At 33.3% G+C, this 27,884-nt stretch overlaps 1 protein-coding gene and 1 long non-coding RNA gene across 2 annotated transcripts in view; one reads left to right on the top strand and one right to left on the bottom strand.

Annotated features, from left to right (window-relative positions):
- LOC106125710 (ATP-binding cassette sub-family G member 4) overlaps positions 1-26,063 on the top strand; it is a 38,781-nt gene extending 12,718 nt beyond the window's left edge. The window contains exons 2-12 of the mRNA XM_013323011.1: positions 13,817-13,934; positions 17,907-18,126; positions 18,820-18,965; positions 20,180-20,303; positions 20,998-21,112; positions 21,379-21,602; positions 21,989-22,157; positions 22,600-22,700; positions 23,101-23,256; positions 24,353-24,561; positions 25,165-26,063. Of these exons, the coding sequence (XP_013178465.1) occupies positions 13,817-13,934; positions 17,907-18,126; positions 18,820-18,965; positions 20,180-20,303; positions 20,998-21,112; positions 21,379-21,602; positions 21,989-22,157; positions 22,600-22,700; positions 23,101-23,256; positions 24,353-24,561; positions 25,165-25,306 (1,724 nt within the window). The 3' untranslated portion in view covers positions 25,307-26,063. The remainder of the gene's footprint in view (positions 1-13,816; positions 13,935-17,906; positions 18,127-18,819; positions 18,966-20,179; positions 20,304-20,997; positions 21,113-21,378; positions 21,603-21,988; positions 22,158-22,599; positions 22,701-23,100; positions 23,257-24,352; positions 24,562-25,164) is intronic.
- Positions 26,064-27,502: 1,439 nt separating this feature from the next.
- Positions 27,503-27,884, bottom strand: LOC106125724 (uncharacterized). Its single transcript, XR_001228279.1, has 2 exons — positions 27,800-27,884; positions 27,503-27,682 (listed from the first exon to the last, which is right to left on the bottom strand). It is a non-coding gene; the product is annotated as an uncharacterized LOC106125724 (long non-coding RNA).

The following is a 27,884-nucleotide window of genomic DNA, read 5'->3' as shown; positions in this document are numbered from 1 at the left end:
ACTTCTCACACCTCTAACACTGCTATGCCCGTTATCCGTCAACTTTTTCCTGGCAAAGTGATCTCTAAGAGAGGAGACATTTCCTGGCCTCCACGTAGTCCAGATCTGACCCCGATGGATTTTTTTTTTGTGGGGCTACCTTAAGGCTAAAGTATACGACACAAACCCGCGGTCAATTGAGGCCCTAAAAGAAAACATCCGCAGAGAAATGACAAGCATTTCAGCAGTGACGTGCCGCGCAGTCATCGACAATTTTAGACGTCGTTTGCAAGAGTGCCGTGATCGCAACGGATTACATTTAGAAAATGTTATTTTCAAAAAATAATTCCCGTTTTTTAAGCTTTTTTTGTAAATAAAAATTTAATTCATAATGTAATTAGTTTTATTTTAATATTTTTTTTTCATATCAAAGGACTTATGGGCCACCTGTATAAGTAAAAAAACTACATACGTATATATTTATTACAGGGTGTTCTTTGAGTATGTAACTCCTATTAAAACGCGAAAACATTTTTAATTTTTATCTATCTTACTCTTACAATATGTATAATAATAATATTAATGCGAATGTTCGGATCGATGTATGGATGGATGGATGTTTGTTACAAGGTATCTGCAGAACGGCTGCATTGATCTCACTGAAATTTGACATGGATGTGGAACATTACCTGGAAGGATACATAGCCTATTAATTTTTTTTAAATTCCGCGCTCACGGAGTCGCGGGCAACATCTCTCTCTCTCTCTCAAGGTGCCTCTCTATTTAAAGGTGGTTGGCCGTCAGCTCAGTGAACTTTCGCCGATCTTGTGCCAAGCGAAATAAATGTTCCACTCTGGTAACATTCGTCCATTCCTTGATATTTCGCAACCATGATTTCTTTCTTCGTCCAGCGCGTCTATTGCCTGCGATTTTGCCCATTATAATTAGGTGGAGAAGGTCGTATTCCTCGTGCCGCAGAACATGTCCGAGATAGGCAGATAGGGCAACATCTAGTGTTGGAAAAAAGTTCAACATAATTTGGTATTTTAATTATTTTAATTAAGATGGCTATGTACATAACGGGCTTATCTATTAAGTATGTTATTTTCTGTATGCATTCTTTAACCTTAATTGTAAACTACAAGATAACCTTCTTTAAAACATTGAATGCGATTGATTATGTTGACATTAAAAATTTATTCTAGAACTCCTTTGACTACAAGTAATTGATACCAGATTACCTTCAATTAGTATGATACAAAAACAATGTTATTATGGATTTTATTTTATAATAAAAACAAGAACAAATCCGTAAAATGTCGACGGGTCAGTGCCGGGTAGGTGAGGTAAGTGTTCATCAAGCCGATTTAAATTCAACACGTAAACATATCAATGTAGACGGTTTCCAAATAGCATTATTATTTGCACTAGTCTAGAAATAATCTCGATTAAATATATAAATGAAGTTCTTTTTTATTTACTGACATATTATTTATTTATCATCGTTATTGCTTTTACAATTATTTGCGCACTCTGAGGTCGTGATCAACATACTGAGCTGAGAAAAATATTTAATTAACCTTAAACATTAAACAATGCTACTAATTGTATTCCGTTGTATAGTATATAATAAATTATTGTTGTTTAAAATATTTAGTTTTTTTCTATAGGTACATATAAATAAAATTGGAGTGTCTGTTTGTAATACTGAAATAACCGCTTTTTATTACTTGTATATGAATATATATACAGTACAAACACGAAAATTAATTATTTTACGATTTATGCCTGTCTGTTTGTTTGTGCCGGCTAAACTTTGAAATGGTTGGACCGATTTTGACGAGACTTTTATTGGCAGATAGCTGATGTAATAAGGAGTAACTTAGACTACGTTTATTTTGGAAAAATGTTTTTTTTTTTTATTAGAAAAAAGAAGTAATGTCCCAGTATTGTCCAATACCGCGCGCAGCTCAAAGATAGTAGTATATCACATGGAAGTCGCTAGCACAGCTAGTATTGAATAAATCAGTGCTTGACCACAAACCTACTTGATATTAAGCGGCTATGTGTCCGAAGGATGGTACTCACTAGCTTAGTAAATACCTATTCGCCCTATTCTTAAATGCACCAACTCTATAACTGGACGGATACACTGACGCCGGCAACTTATTTGAATCCTTTGCTGTCTGTTTTGACTTATTTATTTTTTATTTATTTATTAACTCTTAATACTATTATAATAGATAAAAAAACTCATATAGCCTAGAGTCATAGGTCTTCTATGCATATTTATACTTCAAATTATTCGCTATTGAAATAATTAGTTGTTTAAAATTCATAATAACGTAAAATCTACACAAAATATTGCATTCACCAATATTAATTTCATAATATAAGGCGGATTTGTGACGGATTTTATCTCTATGTTGACGTAACATTTTTAATGTGTTTTAATTGAATCTATTATCATTCTTGTCTATGTCATTGGCCGATCTCAGATTTCCCACTTTTTGATATGGCCAAATAACTGAATAATCAACGATAATATTTTTAAATACAACTAAAGTTTATTTACGTGTTATAATATAAAAGTAAATTAAATAAGGTTTACCAAGTTTCCTAAAACAGTTTTTTGGCCATTTACATTCTAGATTTGATCGTATCGTTTTATCTTAAAACGTTGATTATTTAATGATAGGGCAATATTATCTTAAAATGACCAGTCACAACATGATAAGTGGCCAATTCTAATATTTGGTCATGTCAGATAGACTATAAACTGCGCGTCTCCGACGTCCTTCAAACGTTAGTAGCTGATTAACGCAAAGTGATACTGGCCAGTTCATCGATTGGACTAAAGAGGTTAAATAAAGCGGTCACGGTTAAGGGCATGAACTGGTTATCGAAAACTATTGCCAAGATACTTGGCATTTTGCGGGCAATAATATGGAAATTGGTTAAATAATAACGTACATAAAGTACGGAATTAAGCAGTTTGAGTTTACGTTAAGCATATATGTTTATGCTTGAGAGCAGCGGTGGCCCGGGGCTTTGCAGGTCCTGGGTTCCAATCTGCCATGTACCAATGTATTTATTTTTCTATTTTCTATTTACATATGTACATTTATCCGACGATTTTACGGTGAATGAAAACATCGTAATGCAACCTGCCCGTATCTGGGAAGAAATTCAAATATAAGTGTAAAGTCATCGCGCGTTCGGTCAGCGTGGTTGACTATGGCCTGGTCATCCCTGAATTATGATTCCAACCCCACATTGGGGACGTGTAGGTGATGATTTTTACATATAACCAGTAGTGATTTAACATGTAAATTATTTAAAAAACGATTTTATTAGTCATGCAAACTTTCGCATTTTTTTACGTGCTACAAAAACAAGACGATTTAATATGGATATCATTTATATTTCGTATCGTAATTAAACAAAACCGATGAACAAAAAATATGGAATTCAAAGCATAACGTATAAATTGATGTACCACCGGAATTATATTTTTAAAAAGGTAAACCTGATCAAGATCCATTTAAATTCAAACTGTAATAAAGTGTTGCAGAATTTTCCATTCGCAAAACAATTATAAAAATACCGTTCCCGAGATAATGTTCCTTTTCGTTAAGGTATATGACCTTAGGGCACTGACACCCAAATAAGAAAAGATTTTTTTATTTCATTTGTATCGTTAAATTATTTCCTTTGTGAGTAAGGAAATTATATTTTTATGTAAGATAAAAAATCAAACAAAAATTATACAGTGACCTCCATCAATGACATTAGTTCCGCGTAAAAGGTTTGTGGTCTCTGCCTACCCCTCTGAGTTACTGGCAAGAGTTCTATTGTTGTTGTTACGATTTCTATTGATCTTGATTAGAACAACAATAATTTTCTGAGCTCATTAACAGAAATATCTAACCTAATAAAAGCCATTAATCAAATAACTGATTTGACTCAGCGTCGTAAATATTTTCTGTTTATACACCAATCGAACAAACAGTACTTATAGTTGGTTTCTGAGACTAAAATCTATGTATATAACATATAATTCCTGACATTATCTATAACAGAAGATTATATTTATAAGTATTATATATGTTTTAAACGGGGATTTTGGTCTCAGAAGCCCACAGTTAATAAAACAAAGTAAATAAAATCAATTTAAAGTTTTCGTCGTATACAAAGATTCGAAAATGTTCATGTAACATAAAAAATTGTTTTAAATAATATTTTCAATTAGTCCAGGTTTTTTGTTATTTATGTTTTGTATAAATAAAGTTTTTGTTAGCAGTACTTAACATGAAAAATAAAGTTAACTGCTTTAAAAAAAAAGAAAAGCAAGTTTACAACAACTTATGAGTCTTTAAGGTCACAAGTTCCAGACCTCAAATAGTTATAATTATATGACGTAAAGTACCTACCAATGTATATTTTTGCACTCTTGGATTTTTCTTACATCATAAAGTACTCGCGAAAAACAAAAATAAATGTTTTGGTTAATTATTTAATTTGGACTTCATATTTCAACGAAGCTTGCTTTTGTCGTATTACTGATAGAAATGGTATAGAGTATTGTTTCGGAAATCACCAGTATTTTGAAATTAATCTTCTACATATATTAAAATCAATTGCTGTTCGCACGTCTCGCTAAAACTCGGGAACCGCAGAAAGTATTTATCTTATCTTGGTCTTGAAATGTTCGTGGAGGTCTAGGGAAAGTTTAAAAGGTAAGACAAATTCAAATAGTTGCCGGAAAAACACTTTAGGAACTTTATTTAATCTCGCGCGGACGGAGTCGTATGCGACAGCTAGTGTTTTATAAAAACTTTTTGGAACTCACACAAATAACGTCCGATAAAAAAATCGATAGTAAGTATCGACTTAAGAGGTATCCGAATATTCTTAAACACACAGGTAAACAAAATTATTAAGACCTTCTAGACTCATTAATAAAGCCTTAAGGTATATTAAAAAAAAACTGATAACAAAGTGTTTATTATGACCATAAGTTCCGTGTTGATTTTTGCTACGTTGAGTGTTTAAAAAGCGCTCAACTTTAAAAATACATTGAACATATTATTTTAAACATATTAATTTAATGTTCCGCATACCACATATAATGCGTTGAAAAACAACTATTTAGAACTTCGTTTTAAAGTGATTCATGAGAAATTTCATTGAAAGAACCCTTTGTGTGTGTCCTTACATTTTTAGGGTTCCGTACCTCGAAAGGAAAAAACGGAATCATTATAGGATTTATTTGTTGTTCGTCCGTCTGTCTGTCAAAACCGTTTTATATATTTACTAGGTTTTGTCCGCGACTCCGTCTCCGCGCAATTGAAAAAAGCATAATTAGTAGTGTATGCGTTCACCCAGGCTACATCTATATGTAAAATTTCAGCGAGATCGATTCTGGAGATACATTTTAACAAACATACATGCAAACATTCGCATTTATATTAGTAAGATAGTTTTAGCAACTTTTTTAATGCGTAATTTCTTTAAATTATGTGACTAATTGTATTATAGCATTTTTAATTCCTCATCTTATGTTTATATTCTTAAGAGATAACGATACAAAAGTCAAATAATTAAGCTTTTTGTAGAAGAATCTAGAGTTAAAACAATTTTTTTAGGCGCAGAAGTCAATTAAAGATGAATATCTGATTTTTAGTAGGACGTCCTCAGACTCGGTGGAGCGATGATCTTCGCAGGGCAGCTGGCAAGAGCTGGATGAAACTGGCCGAGTGCTCAGTGGTGTCCCATGGGAGAGGCCTATGTCCAGCAGTGGACAAATATAGGCTGATGATGATGATACGATTTTTAATTTTTTTTATAAAAATAATTAATTGTCTTGTTTATATATCCACTGTTTAATTTCTTAAAATAAATAAACACTTTGTTTTTTGTTTCAAGTAGCAGTGTTTTTTCTATCTTAATTATTTATAATCACTTCCTATCTGTGTAATCAGTTTTATCAATTCATTGTTTTTAAAAACAAAATATAATCTTACTAATATTATAAATGCAAATGTTTAAATGGATTGGTGGATAGATGTTCGTTAGAGGTTATATCAAGAACGGCTCAACGGATCTTGATTAATTTTAGCATAAATATAGAACATAGTCTAAAGGAACGCTTAGGCCACTTATTAAGTTTTCTTTCAATTCCGCGCAGACGGTGTCGCGGGCAAAAATTAGTGTGTATATAATTATTTTTAATTGTAATTGACAAGGAATCGTGTTTACTGGTTGACATTTAAATTATTAAAAACAAAAAAACAATGTCGGCTTACGCAAACTTTATTTGCAATTAAAAACTTTATAACTTTTTAAACTGGCCTTACATTCATGAAGGACTCTTAGGATTTTTTTTCTCACTTGGTTTAACTTTTTTTTATGTGTTTTGATTGTGGATATCCACAGATGTATTAAATTGCCATACGTGTAGAAAAAAAAAGCTTATTTCATGTTCAAAAAAAATAAAGATTATTACTCAAATATTCAAAGAAAATATGTCAATTAAATTTTAATATTTATTAAGAAACAAAGATCTGTGTCTAAATATTTTGTTTTTTATTTTCTTTTTTTTTTATTTTGATTAAACTTTGACATTGCAATTTATACCAATTTAATAAATGCGTTATCATCATCATCAGCTCACTATACGTCCTCACCGAGTCAACCACGCTGGTCAAGTGCGGGTTGGTTGACTTCACACATATCTTTGAATTTCTTCTCAGATATGTGCAGGTTGCATCACGATGTTTTCCTTCACCGTAAGATCGTCGGATGAACATATGTAAATCGTAAATCGAAAAACACATTGGTACATGGCGGGATTCGAACCCAGGACCTGCAGATTGCAAGTCATGTGCTTGGCTGAGCCACCGACGCTCCGAATGCGTTATCAGCATCATTAAATTAAAATATCATCATATAGTTAAACAAAAAACCCAGTAATTCTCCAAGATTACCTGACATCGGTTTAGTTTGATAGATTGAATTTTAATTCACATACATTATACCTGACATATAAATGACTGTATAACATTTTTTGTTAACTGTTTTTGTTCAACACAATCTTAACGTCGGAAATCAACAGACAAGTTTATTGTACAATAATAAAATGGAATAAATTCTACAAGATTATTGCAAAAAATGTTAAAGCTCAGAAGCCTTGTATTAATATTCTTTGGTTTGATAAGTAAGTCATAGAAAAGGCGTAGAGCCGTAGTTTGTAATCCGACATTTTTTTTATAGATTTATAACCTAAAAATGTGTTTCATAATTTACAACATAGCGTTTGACGTCTAATCGAGATTTGATTTGTTTTACCTAGCGGTCGCCAATGAATTCGTCTGCGTTGAAAAAAGTAGCCTTAAATATGCCCCGTGTGCATCAAAGTCCTGTCCAAATCGGTCCACCCGTTCCAGAGATTACCCGGAACTAACTGGGCCACGCAGACAGACATATAGACAAATAGACAGACATACGGACGGACAAAATGTTTAAAAATCAGTTTTATGATATTAGCTACGTATATCAAATATACGATTAGCTGTCTTCCAAATGGTTTTAGCAAGCTACCGTAAATCATACACATAAAAATATATTTAGCAAGGTTTAAAGACCTTTCGACTAAAAGTGCTTTGTCAGTGAGCAACGGTACTATCAAAATAAGGACGGCGTTTTTCGCACATGAATGACATACTTTCTCTTTACTTTATCATATAACATCGAAGATTCAGATGATCATAAAACAAATCTTATTATCTTATGTAAAAAAATTTACTGTGCTGGTTTGGATGGATGGCTGTTTGAAGATATCTCCGGAACGGCTGAACAGATTTTGTTAAAATTTGGCACACATATAGAACATAGTATGGAAGGCTACTTATTATGTTTAATTCCGCGCAGACGGAGTCGCGGGTGACAGCTATTCATAATAATTTGTATAAAAATAGTTAAGTATATGTTAAAACTCACTTATTACTTCGCATTTCATTATTTCTTATATTTATTTTCTCAATAAATTATGAGCTTATTATATAATTAGCGTCTTTAAATACTTTAAAACTGTCACAATTCACGCCTGTCACCCAGAGGAGTAGGCAGAGACCACGGACCTTCAATTATGTGGCCAAACGAACCTCCACAATCCAGTGTTCGGGAGACGGAACGTGACGGATGGCAAGCGCGTCGCCGACTTTTTCTCGGAGATTCACACATATCTTTGAAATTTATTTGTTGATATGTGCAAGTTGTAACTTTAAGACTATTATTTACAAAGAGAAATAAGTTTTATTAATATAATAACTAACAAAACTAATACATATAAGTACCATAAATAATTGAACATTATGGGGTCATAGATTGAGCAATTGTTCATCAAAGCAAGCTATAAATCATGAGTTTATTTGATTCTATTGAATTTATGTCTCTTGTTTGATTCGTCTTATGATGTGTTTATAGATTCATTGTATTGTTAAGTAACTCACATTTATTTCATTTAAATTGCGATAAAAAGATCGTGAAAACGATAATAGAATAAATGGTAATTGTAAAAAATAAATATAGTAATAATACATATAATTATATGATAAGAGAATTAATTCTAAGTAATTTTATTACATAAACTAGATAAAAATAAGTTTGGTAGTAGTCAATTTTAAAAATACCTATAATATATCCGCCTATGAAAGTTACTTTCTAAATGTATACATATTAATGTAGCTGACTGTACATATGTTCCTTTGACAAGTTTTCTATAGGATATCAATGTTAGATTTAGAATAAAACTCTTGGACTGTATAATCGTACAATGTCCATTATGTAAGTCGGGCAAAAACGTGAGAGCTCAACAAATAAATACAATCCCATAAGTGTTTGATCGTGTATTCTTTATATCGTTAGCAAATATTTTGAAATCATTCGATTCATTGAACGCAATCCATCCGTTTAGTTCGCTAATCGATTCAAATGTAACTTCCTTACAATAATCACTGACCGTTCAATAGAAGCTAGCAAAACAAAACAATTTACAGCGGTCATATTCATTTACAGACATGCTAAATGCACTCATAACTGGGCTATAACTACGTTGACATTTACATTGACACAGTGTTGTTGTTTTTTTAATGACATAGACGACAATCTGTGTTAATACAAGTTTCACTGCTGTTAAAACTCAACAGTAACATCATCTTAATATTATAAATGCGAATATTTGGATGCACTAATCTTGTAATTAAAATTCTCGTATCACAATTTTCGTTCCCATACTCCTCCGAAACGGCTTGTCCGATTCTCATGTAATTTTGTGAGCATATTGAGTAGGTCTGAGAATCGGCCAAGATCTATTTTTAATCCCACGCGGACGGAGTCGCGGGCGACAGCTAGTTTAAAATAAAATAACATTTAATCATTTCAATACTACAACATAATAAACAAAAACAGCGCAAAATAATTATAAAGAAATAAAACATAACATAATTTCGATATAGATTACTAATAAAGTTTTATTTTTATTACGCGCGGACGGAGTCGAGGGCGACAGCTAGTGTCTACATAAAAACCGGTAACACATATAAACAATGTTAGTTATGACATTCCATAAAAATATGTTACTTTGAAATAATAATTGTAGTACAACAAACAACTGTTCTATTTTCAGCCAATGCTTTAACTACTGCAGTGAGTTTTGGACGATTGATTTTTTTTTATATCATAAGGTGGCAAACGAGTGAGCGGCCACCTGAAATCGCTAAAATAGCGAAGTGACCGTTGCCCATAGACTTACGCAATTGCATATGCATTGCCTACCTTTAATCGACGGTGGAGAGGATGCACAGAAAGAAAACATTTTCCCTTCCCATGCATCCTCTCACCCGGAAAGTCCATTTCCACTTTCCATCCTTTCCTTATAAGAAAAAGGGTGGGAAGGGAAAAAGGACTAACTTAGGCCTCCGGGACGCACACTCATCGGACGAAACGCGAAATTACTTCCACTTCACGTCTGCAAATGATGATGTTTTCTTACTATATCATGGTTCCAAATAGTCATCATCAGTTCACGATATGTTCCCACTGAGTGGCTCGGAGCCTACCGTAAGATAGGGGTGACTATGTGTGTGTTTGTGACTCCAAATAATGTTTGTAAAGAATAGAAATTAAACTTATTATTATTTGTGACTAACGTCTTTGTTAGTGTAGTCATCTTCATGTATGTCAAAATAAATATGAGATTTATGGTGCACTTTACGCCCAATAGGGCTGTTTAAATTTACATACTTTTGTCGGTGATGATACGATGGCGATTGTCACAAAAATTCGTGCTAGACCCATTGCTTATTTGCATCTAGCGACAGTTTCTATAAACAAAGGTAGTTGTAATGTCAAATTTTATTTTTTATATATTGTAAAGTGTATATAGTTTTAAAAGTAGGCAATTATATAGGTTTTTTCAAGGAGAGAGAACGAGAACATGTTTTTGCAGTTTTCCGTAGTTATGTATCCGTTATGTAGTATATATGCGGAATGTAAAAAAACAAGTTGATCTAATTAAACATAACTTTGTATATAAAATATGGCCCTGGCGTAAATTATGTTGTCCTTTAAATCCATTAAATGGAATTGGATATACATAAAATTAATATTACATAAATGCAAGCTACAAAAATAATTGCGCAATTAAAGTTGACATTTAACCCAGGGCCTATTTATTTAACGTTTATCAGTTATTACTGTTACAAATTATTATAATTATTTATCTTTTCTTAGTTTTTAAGCCGAAGTTAATACGTTTTATTAGGGAATTTTCCGCTTTTCATTTAATGTCCCGCTACGTTATTGCAAAGTTATATTTTGCATGGAGGTTGCAGCAAGAATATCTTCTTAAGAGAGTCCGCAGAAAAGAAAAAGGACATGTTCGAAAAATCACCTCGTGAGTCGAGCGCATTTACAAAGATTTTACGAGACAGGGCGTTATAAGGAATGGTAGGTACTAGCTACTATAAAAAAGCCGAAGAAGAAGCCAGGCAAGTTACTACAAAGAAACATCAATTTAAAAAGAAAACTGGTTTCTTATGAGATCGCAAATTGACCGTTCAAATGATTCGCATATGATGCTAATCAAAATTTTGTGCATCCACTTTTTCTATTCTGTCATCATGTTCACCTTCACAAATAAACTCATATATAAAATTCTCGTGTCACAATTTTCGTGCACATACTCCTCCGAAACGGCTTGACCGATTCTCATGAAATTTTGTGAGCATATTGAGTAGGTCTGAGAATCGGACAACATCTATTTTTTAATACCGCGCGGACAGAGTAGCGGGCTACAGCTAGTGCATATACCTTCAAAATGATCTCACTGGATGTTACTAAATTAGATTCGCATATTAACGCCACCCTGTTAATGTTCAAAAAATATCAAATAATCCTTGTCTAGAGCCATTATCTTGTGTGTAATTCTGTTAACTTTAGCCATTAATTTTTATTATGTGAGATAACTGCTTAATTCACACATCGAATATTTTTTCGTAAATTTTTGCGATAGGCCCTCATATTTTCTTCAGAGTATTTGGTCCAACTGCGATTCCAGGATGTAGATTAAATTTCAGTGCATGTGCAAAAAAGAATTTCTTGTTGCTTAGACGTTTTTAAAAACTTGTTTAATTTTGTGGTCTAAAGCTGGTTTTATATGTCGCACACAAATTCCTCCGACTTCGTATCCGGGCTGAAATGCGCATTATATAGAAATGTCCTAATTGGCCTCACGTTACTTAGATATTAAATATAAAAACATATCACTTATCATTCTGTGATCTACATTCTGTAGGTTTATGAAATAACGACTCAAAATTACTGAAACGTGACTCTAATGCACTATGTAGTAAAATGTAATTTTGTTGTGATATGGTGCTTTTGCCTTATATAACTATGTATGTACAGTCAGCTGCATAAATATGTAAACATATACACAACTTCAGAAAGTATACACCTTCGGTTTCGAAATTATGTATACACGCCATCGTCCGTATGCTTCGGAATATGATTACATGTTAGAGACGAATTCGTATATACGTTTTTTTAAACCGAAAACTTATTAATCATCAGCTTTCTTTAAGTCTCCATAGAGGCTCAAAGCCTTTTTTTTCCAGAGAGAAATGTTTTATGCATACTCCGCGCCCCAGGGGGGACGCGGTAGTTATGTGGGATTCTCCTCCATAGCGAAGACATACCCACTAAACCTCTCCGTTCCTCCAACGCATCGGGACGGGACCACGGGCACGCTTTCACTCTCTTTTAGGCTCAGAGCCTACCCTAAGTTAAAGTTGACTAGGCCATAGACATTCATGCTGGCCCAGTGCGGGTTGGTTGACTTCACACATATCTTTGAATTTCTTCTCAGATATATGCAGGTTGCATCACGATGTTTTCCTTCACCGTAGGAACGTCGGATAAATGTACATATATAAATCGGAAATGGAAAAACACATTGGTACATGGCAGGATGCGAACCCAGGACATGCAGATTGCAAGTCAAGTGCTTGACCACTGAGCCACCGACGCTCCCATACTTCACACATATCATTTAAATTTCTTCATAGATATATTGCAGGTTGTATCACTATGTTTTTCTTCACCTTAATAATGACCTATAAAGGACATTCGAACATGGGATTCGAACTCAGGACCTGCAGATTACAAGTCAAGTGCTTAACCACTGAGCCACCGGCGCTTGTCTATATACTATTTGAATGTTTATGTCCTCAGCACGAACTCGAAGTAATTTGCTACTTGAGGAAAGATACACCTGATAAGACAGCACATGATATAAGATGGCGAACCATTATAAATTATACAACTTTACAATAATGTGGAGGAAACTCATGTGTTATTATAACCATCGTAAACCAATAAAAGCTCGCTGTGAACATTTTATTACAACTTGTATATAATTATATGCGTCTTAATCATAAAGGAAAATATAAAATGATTAACAAAAATACCTAAGCTTTAGTGAAGCTCTAGTGAAGTCCCGTTTGATTTTCCATTTTTTTTGTAACTAAGATGAATCCCTTTATCATCTTGTTTTTATTTTGTTCTCAAACGTCTAAAAAGATCATAAGTATAAATGCCAAAGTTTGTTGGGATGGATGGATGGTTAGAAAGTATTCCGGAATAGGTCACCGGATCTTAATGACATTTGTACAGATGTAAAACATTGTCTGGAAGAACACATAGGCTACCAATTGAGTTTTATTTTATTCCCCGGCGACATAGTCGCGGGTGACAGCTAGTTAATTGTAAATTAAAAATATTGATACATCCTTTCTCGCAATTTTCACAAAAAGTGACACAATATATAATTTGCTTCACTTGTTAATATGAATTTAGTTAAGTTTACTTATTCTTGTTAAGATTACGACCAAAATCAGAGTATGAATTACTGAGAGACACGAGTGTGATCTGGAATAACCGGAATCAAAACAAGATTTTAATTTTTAAATCGCTTGGCATAAATTATACGATTGAACCTGATTTTAACAGAAAAAAAATATACAATTGAAGATACGTATATCTAAAACCATTAACACAGCATTCCAATTAAAATTTTAATGTAACAAACAATGTATGCATTTATAACCGTGAGCTTACACTGCTGTAGAAACTTTTATTCAATCATGCATTTTGTTTTGGACTGTTTTTATACGAGTTTCGGCTGTAAAAACCCACACATAAAGAACGTTAAAATCATCTTGTCAATCGTCTTCAATTCCTTTACTTTTATATTAATACGATGTTTGTTTTTCAGAAACAAAGACGATCCTCAAACAAGTGTCAGGCGTGTTCAAGTCAGGTCAACTCACAGCGATCATGGGCCCGTCAGGCGCTGGCAAGTCATCACTCATGAACGCACTCACTGGCTTCTCGTAAGTAAATCGAACGGTTATAAATTAAATATTGTTTTGTTTTCTTTCTGTGCATCCTCTCCTCTGTCGATCAAAGGTAGGCAACGCATATGCAATTGCGTATGTCTATGGGCAACGGTCACTTCGCTATTTCAGCGATTACAGGTGGCCGCTCGCTCGTTTGCCACCTTATGATAAAAAAAAATGTAGTATTCCACTTTTAAATGACTGTCTATCTGTCTGCAAATTCGCGTAGTGTCTGAAAGGGCTGGACCTATTTGGACGGGACTTTTATTAGTAAGTAACTGATATGTGTGGATGTGACTTAGGATTTTTTTTTATTCTGCCTTACAAAGATGCGGAACATGTGGCCAGTGTAATTTGGCCAGTACATTAAAAAGGTTCTCCTTAAAATTACTTTTTTTGTGGTTAGTTTATACACGTAGGAACCCTTGAAATTACGCATTCGAAAAATTAATAATTCTTATTTCAAAAACGACCATAACCTCTTTTTAATTGAGGTGTAATTTACTCGATTTTTTGCTTTGTACTCTGTTTCATACATTCTTTTAGTGTGAATAAGCTTTTTAATGAATTCTTGTTTACCTTAATTAAAAATTAATTGGTCTTAACTATATGTGCCATTATACCTATATTGGAAAAAATTAAAATACTTTACTAACTATTCTTAATTAGCTGTCGCCCGTTACTCCATCCGTACGGGAATCAAAAAACCTATTTAGTAGCCTATATGTTCACTATGTTCTACATCCATGTCAAATTTTATCGACATCGCTTTGAACCGATCTGGTGATACCTTTCAAGAACCATCCATTCATCCTTCAATATTCCTTCAAGAAGCGAGCATACCATTTCCTTAAAGGCCGGCAACGCATCTACAGTTCCTCTGGTGTTGCTGATGTCCATGGGTGTCGTTGACCTCTGTGTTCCCGTCAATCGTTTGCCCCCTTCTCTTATAAAAAAAATCCATCTAAATCGCATTTATATTTAATTGCGTTGCTGACGCACAATGTTGTAATGATCAATAACAATTACTTTAAATAATATTTAAACACACATATTATATACAATTATAATTTATTAAATAGAAGAGCGTCGGTGGCTCAGGGGTCAAGCACTTGACTTGCAATCTGCAGGTCCAGGGTTCGAATCCCGCCATGTACCAATGTGTTTTTCGATTTCCGATTTACATATGTATATTTATCCGTCGTTCTTACGGTGAAGGAAAACATCGTGATGCAACCAGCACATATCTGAGAAGAAATTCAAAGATATGTGTGAAGTCAACCAAACCGCACTTGGCCAGCGTGGTTGTCTATGGCCTAATCACCCTTAACTTAGGGTACTTATATTTAAACTTACTTATTTCAAAATAACTTTTGTCCGCGATCCCGTCCTCGTGAAATTTAAGCTAAAAGCTAAGAAGCCTCTAGGTTCTTTCAGACTATGTTCTGTCATCATCAGCTCACTATACGTCCTTACTGAGGGGCTCGGAGTCTACCCTAAATTAGGGGTAGCCATGTTCTACCACATTGGCCCAGTGTGGCTTGGCTGACTATGTTCTATATATGTACCAAATTTAATCGAGATCCGTATGAAACATCCATCCATCTAAACAACCGCATTTATAATATTAGTACTAAATATTAGTATTTTTATGGATGAATCAAATTTTCACAAACCTCACTTTGTTAACCTTGGTCGAAGCAAGCCTTTCCGCGCCAAGTAACCGTAAGGGATATTTTCATCTCTGTCATTCTCTATGGAAGGAATAGAGATAGATTCTTTTGTAGTTAGGATAGCGGAAAGTCACGGCAACAATACCTACATGGCAAACAGTTATCCAACAAGTCTAACGGACAAATATGTACCACAATAATTTACGTTGGATCTGGTTGCAAACACCTAGGGTTGTCAAAAATTTACTCGCTATTTTTTATGTGTTAAAGGAAAATTAGCATTAATATATTTTAGTTTGCTATATTTTTATGCATCATTACCACTTTAACTATCAAAAGATTTGCAAAAACATTTATTATATTGGAAGTATAAAATATACATAAATCTTATCTTCTACTAATATAATAAATGCGAATATTGGATGAGCTCAGGGGATCTTGATGAAATTTGACACAGATGTACAATATAGTCTGGATGAACACATAAGCTATTAACTAAGTTTTTCTTTATTTTCGCGCATACGAAGTCGCGTGCAGCATCTAGTGTCTCTTATAAAGAAATCGTGAAACTTCGTCTTTATTCAATTGTTTTTTCTTGGAATGAAGTACATAAAATGTGTGTACTACTCTAATGCTCATACACTCGTATATTGTTGTTCAATTGACTATTATTTACTCATTTACAAATCTTCTATACATATATAAAGGAAAGTCGTGTTAGTTACACTATTTATAACTCAAGAACGGCTTTACCGATATGGCTGAAAATTGGTGAGGAGGTAGCTTACAGCCAGGAGACGGACATAGGATACTAATTATTGATTTTTTTTTCGAATTCATACCTTGATGAGCTGCTTTTTATTTAACTTACTAATATTAAAAATGTGAATGTTTAGATGGATGTGATGTGGATGGATGGATGGGTGTTTGAAGGTATATCTAGAACGGCTGAACGGATCTCGATTAAATTTGGCATACGTATAGAACATAGTCTGAAAGGATACATAGGCTACAATAATTAAGTTTTCTTATATATCCACGCGGACGGAGTCGAGGGCGACAGCTAGTGATTTAAATACTTTTTGTTAAAACTTAAAATTGAAACAAAAAAAATACCTTGTATATTGGATTATTAGTAAATATAAAGGAAGTTTTTATTACATTATATTTATTTAAATTTTTTTTATTTGTTGGCAACCATAGCTGCTATTGTTATTATGATAAAGTAGCGGTAACGTGAGACATAATTAATTAAAAGACTTGATCATTCGTCATGAATGATTAACAACTAATGTCTATTGTTTTCTTATACCATAGACTATAAATTAATTGTCTAATAATCTAACTAATATTATAAGCGGAGTTTTAGATGTATGGATAAATGTTTGATAGAAATTATCACCAGAACCGCTGCATGGATCTCAATGAAATTTGAAATACATGTTATATCCCCAACATAGTCTCGAATACACAGGAGAAGTTGCGGGTAAAAGCTAGTAATAACATATTTATAATCGACAGATAATGTAAACTAAATTGAATACTTGAAAAAGCTCTATGTAAACACGATTACTTCGTTATTTATAACCGATTCAAAAAGGAGGTTCTTAAATCGTTCGTATTTTTATTTATTTTTGTAATAAAAAGTGACTGGTTACCACTTTAAAATATAAAAAGATAAAAAATAATATTTAATATACTTATACTGTACACTTAGCAGCATTTTGTGTGACTCAGATATGCGATGTTTTGACCTTGAAGTTTCTGTAACTGCACATTACAATTCATTTATGCAATTTGTAAAGTTAAATCTCATTTAGTTTCTTTTTTAATTGTAAATTCATTTTTAAAATGTATTCCTTTTTTTGTGATTAAATCGCAAAATACAAACTTCCACTTGTTTAATGGCGTTAATTAATAATAAAATACATCTTACTATCTTTCTTCTTTCTTATCATAATCTTATTAGTATTTTCAATTCCGCTCAGACGGAGTCGCGGACGACAGCTAGTCTATTATAAGGGCCGCCTTGAGTGTCCATTTAATGACTGAGAATGACAGTAAAAAAAATGTATCTTGGTTTTTGGTATCAGCCTATCACGACAAAGTAACATACGATAGCTAATCGAAAAGTTAAAGCTGTATGGAACTAGAATAGCTTTTGATGTAACTGCTTGTCGCATATTCACCTCTACATTTTGACAAATTTTATCGATTCTAGCGACAAAGCTAATTGAATATTAATTTGTTTATAAAGTCATGTCATCTAAATCTAATTACATTTATATTCCAGGGTTCAAGGCGTAACCGGAACGATACGAGCGGGCAACAGCGTATGCGTTCTGGAGGAGAAGGCCAAGTCCATGGACTCCCTGACTGCGTACAGGAAGAAATCTTGCTACATCCTACAGGATGATAGACTCAACCCGCTCTTCACGGTTGCCGAACTTATGAAATTCGCCGCCGATATGAAACTCGGTTATACATTAACTGAAAAACTTAAACATAGTGTGGTAAGTGATTCTCAACTTTACAAAAAAAGTAATAATTAAACTGGTTTTATTTTAAAATGCTAGATTTAATTAAAATATCACATTTTTTGTATTATAATAGTTTTTTAGATTGTGTTTTTTTTTTACATTATAATGTGGCAAATGCAAGTGGCATTCAGAATTCGACGTAATACGAAGCGATAGCTGCCCATAGACATCCGTATTTGCAGATGTGTGTCTTTAATCAAAGGAGGAGGGGACGCACACAATGACAATATTTCCCCATCCTATGTGTTCATCCTCCATTGTGTTTATTGTAGTAATAACTAGTGATTCTACTCTATCAAAATTACTGTTCGCTCTTCACATATACCACCAAAGTACCACTACCATTGTACCAAAGTTCTCAAGAATTACGAGACTTTTATATTTAAAGTAAATTCAATAATTGTGTGTTTTAATTATATACGTACATTTAACTCTATTGTTAGCAATATTTTATTGCGTTATTATGAAACAAAAAATATAATTCTTGTGTTTAAAATATGAATTAGTCGGTTTTCAAATGATTATTGTTATTTTAAAGATGATATTATAAATATGTTTTTCTGAGCAGTGGCTATTAACTGAGAATTCGCCTGCATAATTATATCTCTTTAAATGTAAACGAAACAATAATATTGCACTTCAGTATACATTTGAATATTTTTACAGGTAACAGAAATTTTGGATACTTTAGGGTTGTCGGGCACGGAGAACACACGATGCTGCAATTTATCCGGAGGTCAGAGGAAAAGGTTATCCATTGCGGTAGAGTTGATCGACAACCCTCCTGTGTTATTTTTGGATGAACCTACAACGTAAATATATATTTTTATATCGCTTTTGTCATTACCTCATATACAATACAGCCAAAGGGCTACGAATATGGCCCAATGCATTGGTTGAATTCACACATCTGTGAATTGCTTCGCAAATGTTGCATCACGATGTTTTTCTTTACTATATTGTTACGTGATTTTTGTCACGAGGTAATAAAATGTCATCAGAATCCACGCCTCGCATTAATCGTGAGTTTTTGAGACCAAAATCTCTATATAAAACGTATCGCCATCCCTGTCATTATCTTTGACAAACCAGAGATAACATTTTAAAAGGAGATTTTGGTCTTTGAAACCCACGTAGACGAGTAACGTGCCACTTATTTCTAAGAATGTAAAGCATGATAAAATCAAGAGGCGCGGTAATTAACAAAATCATTCTCCATGACGGTTTAATAATGGACATTGATACCACAATTAATGGAATCTTCCAACAAAAACTTTTAATGTCGACAAATCACATCGCAATGGGTCTAGTAAGAATATTTGTGACAATTATCATCTTATCGTCATCGATAAAACTTAGTTTATTGAATTTCAAGGACACCAAAAAAATGTTTATTTTGACATTGATGATGACTTTACGAAGACGAGTTCGAGGCCTTCAATTATAAAATTTCTTCACTTGTTTTCCGAAAAAAAAATCCTTGCCAAATTAGCTAACGGAATTTCTTAATTAACAATAATGATTACGCACTTATGAAAAATTAAACGTTAATTGCAATTAGCAATACTCTTTCAAATACTTATTTTATTTTGTATTAAAAATAAACTTTATCTAAACAACATAATAAGAGTTGTAATAGAATTAATTGATTTATATTTACAATAATGTTTACAGTATAATTTTGTAATAAATCATTGTAGTTTACAAAACACGCTGAGGTGATGACAAATAATAAATCAATTGAACAATAACAAATTCATAATATTTTAATAAAATTCTTCATATTGCTTTATCGAAACTAAACTTTAAAAACAAAGATTAAGCAGTGAACTAAAGACAAATAGGGAAGAGCCACTCACGGTCCAAATGAATGAATAATATTAAAAGTTCACAGTCATCTAAATTTTACGTCAGCTATTCTCACAAAACACAACAATTTTAGCTTTCCCGCAGTTATCTTACTTTCAAATCATATCCTCACAGTTAAATAAAATCCGCTACAAAATGTTGTATCTCATATTTGCAGAGGTCTGGACAGCCTGACGTCAAAGCAATGCGTTGAAATGCTGAAAGCGCTGGCTCGCGACGGCCGGACCGTCGTCTGCACAATACACCAGCCTTCAGCATCTCTCTACACATTATTTGATCATGTTAGTAGACTTAATTAGATCTTTAACAATAAGAGATGATTTATTCATCGAATTTTGTGAAGTGTAAGCGGTTTAGACACAGAAACCAGGTTTAATATATGTAGCCATTTGTGTCGTTAAGAAAAAAATGTTAAAGAATCACACATCATAGACATGTAATGCCACAATGACTAAACAAAAGAATGAACTTAGGTAATGATTCAGCTTAAAAGAATGATGATGTTGTTTAGTGGGTATTGTTTTATGTAATTAGTTGTAAATTACATTTAATTTACATACAACCAAACATAAAATAAATGATACCACAACAGCTGGTAATTTTAATATGTTTTTAGTATCACACTGTCGTATCTATGCACTCTGAAAATTTGGTAAATCATAAGGAAGAGAACTCTCGAATTCGAATCAAATGCCGAATAAACTCATGATTATTGTAGAATCAATACTAATATAGCGTTTTATAATCTGTGGTAAAACGATAAGATAGTAGGAATGTCAGATTTGAATGTTTCCTTCATCCCAAAATAAATGCTGGCTATTATATTCTTGGCAACGTCTTAAAGCCTGGTTTACATTAAGTCAGTTTAGTAAGACAGTAGCACTCAAAATCAACACTTATATCCAACTGGCGTAATGTAGACGGCTTTTTAAGTAGTAGGGGTATCAATATGATAATCAATATTCCATGTACAAGGTATACGTGTTAGCTGAGGGCATGTGTATATATCACGGCTCCAGCGAGGACACAGTTCCGTACCTCGCCGCTGTCGGTCTGCAGTGCCCCAAGTACCACAATCCTGCTGATTACAGTAAGTTGACTATAGTGCTATAACATTTCTGAATTAAAAGAACTTAATATGTCATTTTTGACAACCCTTATAAATTCAGCTTGTGTTGAAGAATAATGAAGTATCTGTTGAAAGAAATGTTACGTACATTGGTCCTCATATTGAGGAAGAAATGAACGACTCTAATAGATAAATATATCTCTCTCGCACAAATAAGATATTCTTAGTAGTTTTCAAATGAAATACAATATTTTCACATCTTTCAATATCAAATTATTCATTCACAGTACTAGAAATAGCAAACTTAGAATACGGCAACTTCAACGAGCAACTGGCAGCTCGATGTTCTTGTCCCGATGACAACGTGATACCATCACCTCCAACGCCAACAAACTCTGACGAGGTGAAGTTCTCGTGCGGCAAGATGTCCACTATCATACGACGTCCTCATGAGATCTACAAGTTCAGTATACTGTTCAAACGATGTATCATACAGCAGTATAGAGATTGGGTGAGTGTAACTCATTTGTCTAAGAATTCACATTTATTATAGAAAATAATAAACGAAGTAAAAGTTTCTTTGGGCCCGTTTAAGAACTCGGAAACTATTGATCCGCGTTTAGCTGACTTGATAAATAGTAATTTGTCTAAGTATAAAATTAAACCTGTGACAAGTAACTAATCCTGTCCATTCGACTCTAATTTAAATAAAAAATGCTTGACACCGACTTCTCGCCCAACCGACAGCGCCTTACCTCGCGATAACCGCGACATCCACTTGTCGTAGCCTCGACTTTGCCGCCGACAGTGTTACAATGCGCGTTAACCTTTATTCAACCTATAAAATCTATGGAGATATTATTATTAAAGAACTCTTTTACATATAATGTTATATAGACGGTGACCCACTTGAAAGTACTGCTGCACATTGTGATCGGCGTGCTGATCGGGCTGCTGTACGAGGAGGCGGGCAGCAACGGCAACAAGACCGTCAACAACTTGGGTTACTTCATCGTCTCCTCCGCATACCTCTGCTATACATCACTCATGCCCGCTGTACTTAGATGTAAGTTTATTAATTGTGTATACTAATTTAAAGATGTAAAATTAAACTGATGCAGGCGAAGCAAAATTTGGGGATAGTGTACAGTCAGCTGCGTAAATATGTAAACATTTACGGAAATTATTAAGAGCTTAGGTTTCAAAAATACGTATGTACGTATTCGTTATTTACATGTATTTATGGTCAGAAGTATAAGGATACATTTATTAAACATATTTTTGCAACTAAAGGCATGCACAAGTTTCTGAAGCTTTGTAAATGTATACATTTATCCAGCTGACTGTACTATTATCGAATAATGTAAGGGGTCTAGGGGCTAAAAACCATTCACCTAGAATAGTTAGAACTCGTTTTCACCTTGCTAATTACCGATTATTGCTATAATATTTCAAAAAAATGAACTCGGCTCCCAATAACATGTAATTATTCTACGTCTTTCCGACAGTTCCTCTGGAGTTGGCCGTGTTGAAAAAAGAAAACTTCAACAATTGGTACAACCTCAAGACTTATTATGCTGCTATCCTGGTCACTGGCATACCGTTACAGGCAAATTAAATATTTTATTTATATATAACATAAGCATACGCAAAAACAGTACAGAAACATTTTATGATACGACTAGCGACTTAGCGCAGAATTTAAGAAACAAATAACGCAAAAAAAAACGTGGTCTTGCGGACAAACAAAAAGACAGGCAAACATCATCTCATTGCATTATTTTGTTAAAAGCACATTATAGTATAGTCTATTGCTATATTGAATAAATCCTTCTCTTTTACTCCACTTACTTAAGTCATATCTTTCTTCTCACTTATGTAACGAAATGTGTATCTCTTTACATATCGTCATCCTTGTCATTATCTTTGACAAAACAGAGATAACAATATATTTTAAACGGAGATTTCGATCTCAGAAACCCATGTTAAGAAAGATTTTTTCTCCACAGATATGGTTTAGCTTCGTGTATTCAGCACCGTCGTATTTCCTGTCAGGTCAGCCGCCGGAGTTCTGGCGCTTTGGCATGTTCGTCCTGGTGCTCGCAAATATCACGCTCCTCGCGGATGCGGTCGGAAATGTCATCGGCACATGTGTAAATCCTGTTGTAAGTACAAAAATCTGTTTCCACTGCCGACAATATACACAAAAATATATCGATGTTTTTGTGTTGACGTTGCGCTAGTAGATACGTACGATATATATAGAATTTAATTGCTAATTTTGTTGATACTATGATTTAATTGTTTATAGTAATTAATGAAAACTTAAAATATACGAATGTGCAATGTAGTCGTATATTTATTACGCAAATAATTTTTGTATTATATTTACTTATTTTTATAATGAAACTAGCTGAAAAAACTTAATTAGTCGCATATGTTTTCTTCCAGACTGTTCTACATCTATGCCAAATTTTAGCGAGATCCATACAACCGTTCACGAGATACCTTCAAACAAACATCCATCCATCCAATTATTCGCATTCTTAATATTAATAAGAAGTTATATATTATAGATTTTTATGTATTATCTATATCATTATATATACTTTATAATAGAACAGAATAATTGCGAATTTGCATGGATTAACATTATTTAAGTCGTTTGCTTTTGACGTTGATAAATCAGTGTTATTACACGGGTTTATTACGCGATAGATGTGGAGAATCCGGTTATCTAACTAAACCAAACACGCAATATCTCATACATTATGTTTAATTTCATAACTTTGTTTATTACGTCATCAGAGAATTCGCGTTTATGGTAGCTTTCTCTTTGCAACAAATTTACAACAATAATATTTTTATGACAGAAATAAACAAGAGAATAAAACACTTGGTTTCTGTGACTAAAATCTCTGTATGTAACATATCTTTATGCCTATCATCTTTGACAAAACAGAGATAATGTGTTTTAAACGGGAATTTTGATCTAGGAAACCCACATTATAATTAACATATTATTATTACACTTTTTCACCTTTGCATTAAGTGTTAAGAAGTAAAAAAAGGTTACCTAATTGATGGCATTCTGAGGAAATTTACCTTACCCGAGTAATCTAACAGTCCGAGTAAGATTTTAATTAGAAAATTGTTTTTACTAAATCGAGTTGGTCGACTAAATCGAATATTTATACTCAAATTAATCTTACATTATTTTACTAATCTCTTTATTTTATTTAATCTATAACTTTCTTCTAGAACGGAACGTTTATCGGAGCGATAACGACGTGTGCGATGATAGCGTTCGCGGGCTTTCTGGTGTTGTTCGCGCACATGACACCGGCCATGCGTCTTGTCTCCTACATGTCATTCCTGCGCTACGCATTCGAGGGCCTCGTACTTTCTATGTACTCGTATGGCCGTGCGCCACTCGTCTGCCCCAATGACGTCATCTACTGTCATTTAAGGTACAGCAAAAAAACTGATTATAGCAAACCTAGGCGCCTCTAATGCCCGAAGGAATACTGAGGGCACCAGCCAATAGACGTACTACTTATAGGGTTACTAATTTTCACACCTGGACCCTTAATATGGATAAGACTGCTCTGGTAGTACTAAATGTTCATGAAATCAATGTTCAAATGAGGCATTGTTAGGCCTATTTAAAAATAATTTGAGATTCTGCGACACTTAATTTCCTTTAGTTGAGGCAGACAATAAATTGTCGTAATATCGTGAATCAAGTTCTTACAATATGTATATTATACTATTTTCCTCGAAAAATAACAAACAACCGTTATTCACAATAGGTCAATAACATGTAAAGTCAACTGCATAAAAAATTATACATTTACAAAGCTTCAAAAACTCGTAGAAATCTTCCATTTTAAAAATATGTATACACGCGTCCGCCAGCACGCTTCCGACCATGGTTGGACGTTATTGACCAATACGTGCATTCGTATTTTTAAAACCTATACAAGGATCTAAACTTTTGTAAGTGTATACATATTGCAGCTGACTGTACATGTTATGACACAATAGTATATTAATGACAGTGCACTTTTCAGGTATCCTAATAAAGTTCTTGAAGAGTTCAGTATGAACCCTGACAACTACTGGATTAACATCAGTATACTACTCACAGAGATCGTCGTCGTCAGGATACTGGCTTACTTCACACTCAGACGGACTGTCAAAAAATCCTCGTAATAATAGATTGTAGTTGAAATCAGTGATTTATTTATTAAGTATTTGTGTCACCGTAAAATTGTAAGCTTATTATTTCTCTAGCGATATACATAAAAGCTAAGAAAAAAATTTTGATTGGCTTACTTTATAATAGTTTGTAATCTATTGATTTCTCAATCAAATTATGAACTAATAATGTTACAGATACACGATAAAATACACTAGACGCTCAGTGTACATATATGTATACAAATCGACTGTATACATGTGAACACCGCTGTGACAGTTGTCAGCGTCTTCGTGTATCCTAAGCTTATTTAAGATAATTCGCGTCAGAGCATTAAAGGAGAGTACATAACTCAATGCTATTTTGTTTACTATTATGGCACATAAATGTATAGAGTTATTTAAAAAAATACTAGTATCAAAGACTGTTTGTTTTATTAAAGTGGTAGTTTCGATTCAGTAGATTTTTTTTCAGATTACAAACTAGCGATATTGAAGATTAGTCGGTGACATTTTATTTTTAAGATTAAGGTGGTGGCACAACAAGCAAGGATTGGCGGGTACTACCATGGCGCTAAGATTTTTTTTGCCTTGCCATAGACTTAATTATTTTTTACTTTTATATTAATTAAAAGTAGTGTTGCCGTTACTTAAATATTTTTAAAGAATTCGTTTTCGTGAACCGAAACAAAAATTGGTGCATTTATGAGTTACAATTGTAAGATTATTCAAGTAAGAAATAAAAGATCACTTATCTGTTAAATAAAAGAGTCAAAAATAATGGCGTCTTATTTTCATAATAATTATAATTAAAAGAATCTTTTCTTCATTTCTTGTACATTACGGAATCGAACAAATTACTTACAATTTATTTATAAACATATGTTTATTTAAAATTTAATTTGTAGGTTATTGTAGAATTAAGAAATAATACAAGACACTTGGAAAACTGGTAAAGTTTTATCAATTCTTGTTTCAAATGCGTCAAAGCTGGCGATTGTACTAATATAAAGTATAATTTATTCATTGTTTTGGCATATGTACCTCGATAATGTGATATATATAATTTTTAAATTTCTGTTTTTTATACTATTATAACAAAAAAATAGAGAAGTTGGGTCATAGTCCTTACTATCCTTACTTTATAATAATATTATAAATACGAAAGAACCTCTGTCCGTCTCTCTATCGCGCTTTCATGCTAAAAGTAGTGAACCCATTTAATTGAAATTTGGTACACAGATAGTAACGCGAAAAAAAAGGTTGAAAAGGGAATGAAAGGTGGTATGGAAGTATCGTCATTTTTACAGCTAATTGATTTGAATATATTTTTATTATTATTAAAATATATTTTTAGGTTGTTAATTTGAAATAAAAGAATATGACTTTTACTATCTTATATATAAAATTCTCGAGTCACAACCTTAGTTATCGTACTCCTCCGAAACGGTTTAGTCGACTTATGAAGTTTTATATTCACGTTCAGTAAGAGTATCAGTAATCGAGATAAATCTAGAATGTTGCGATAACAATGAAGATTGTGGCGCCATTATGACAGGAATGCACAATTTCTGGTATATCAAGAAATCCACTGAATAAATGTTATTTACAAAAACGAAAGTGATATGTAATAAACATGTTTAAAATTATAACGGTCTTTCATTGCTTCATGTTTTGTGTTTTATTATAAAATGATACGGCTGTAAATGATTTACTATCATCCCTGTTTACTAAGCTTAAAACTTCTACGATCGATTGGCCGATTTGAATCAGCGACCCAATGTTTCGTAATTAAATTTCCGTAGTCATTGTTACTCAAAAAAGTACAATCTTATTTTTCTACGTCAGTAAGTAGAGAAAAGAGAGCCCCTTTTTATATCTGAATATCAATCAGACCATTCATTCAAATTAAAATCTGTACAATTTACATTTCCATGTCAACGCCAACAGATGCTTCCATATATAAAAATACCAGGGTTTTGCAATTTTTGTTGTTAGACACCAAATGCTACTGGCAGCGCCTAAATGGCGACAATCTAATCGAAGAGAGAAAGCGCCTATATCGGCCGCATTGGATTACTTAATGTAAGGCGATTCGCAGCTCGTTTGCTTCCATCTGCAAAAAAAAAAAAATATACTTTGGCATAAAGCCTGTCCAGTCCATTAGTTCAAGTCCGTGTTCTGTCACAACTGGTAACTACTGTCTTCTTCTTCTTCTTTTAGTTGCTAGTGGACCCCATCGTTTAATTTCGATGATTTCGCCAACGTCAAGGTTGAAGGTAATTGAAAACGAAAAAAGGAAGATTAAAAGATTAAGTAGCAAAGAACAGAGAGATAGACGGAGTATAGATCTATTTGACAAATGACCGGTTGATGGTGACGGTTGCGACTCTGAAAAAGGACAACACAGTTGTTAGTAATCTAAATACATAGTAGTAATAATATTAAGGGCATGGGAAATTAAAGTTGAATATTGTTAGTAGATAAAAACTTAAAAAGGACCTTTACCAAGGGAGTGTGAACCATAGTTAGTAAGAATGGAATATTAATGGGTCTAGGAATGTTGGTAGGGAGCAGGTCGTATAAATGAACC

This window comes from Papilio xuthus, unplaced genomic scaffold (assembly GCF_000836235.2).
Source record: "Papilio xuthus unplaced genomic scaffold, Pxut_1.1 DF828952.1, whole genome shotgun sequence".
Taxonomy (NCBI): Eukaryota; Metazoa; Arthropoda; class Insecta; order Lepidoptera; family Papilionidae; genus Papilio; species Papilio xuthus.
This window is presented reverse-complemented; position numbering and strand designations above follow the sequence as displayed.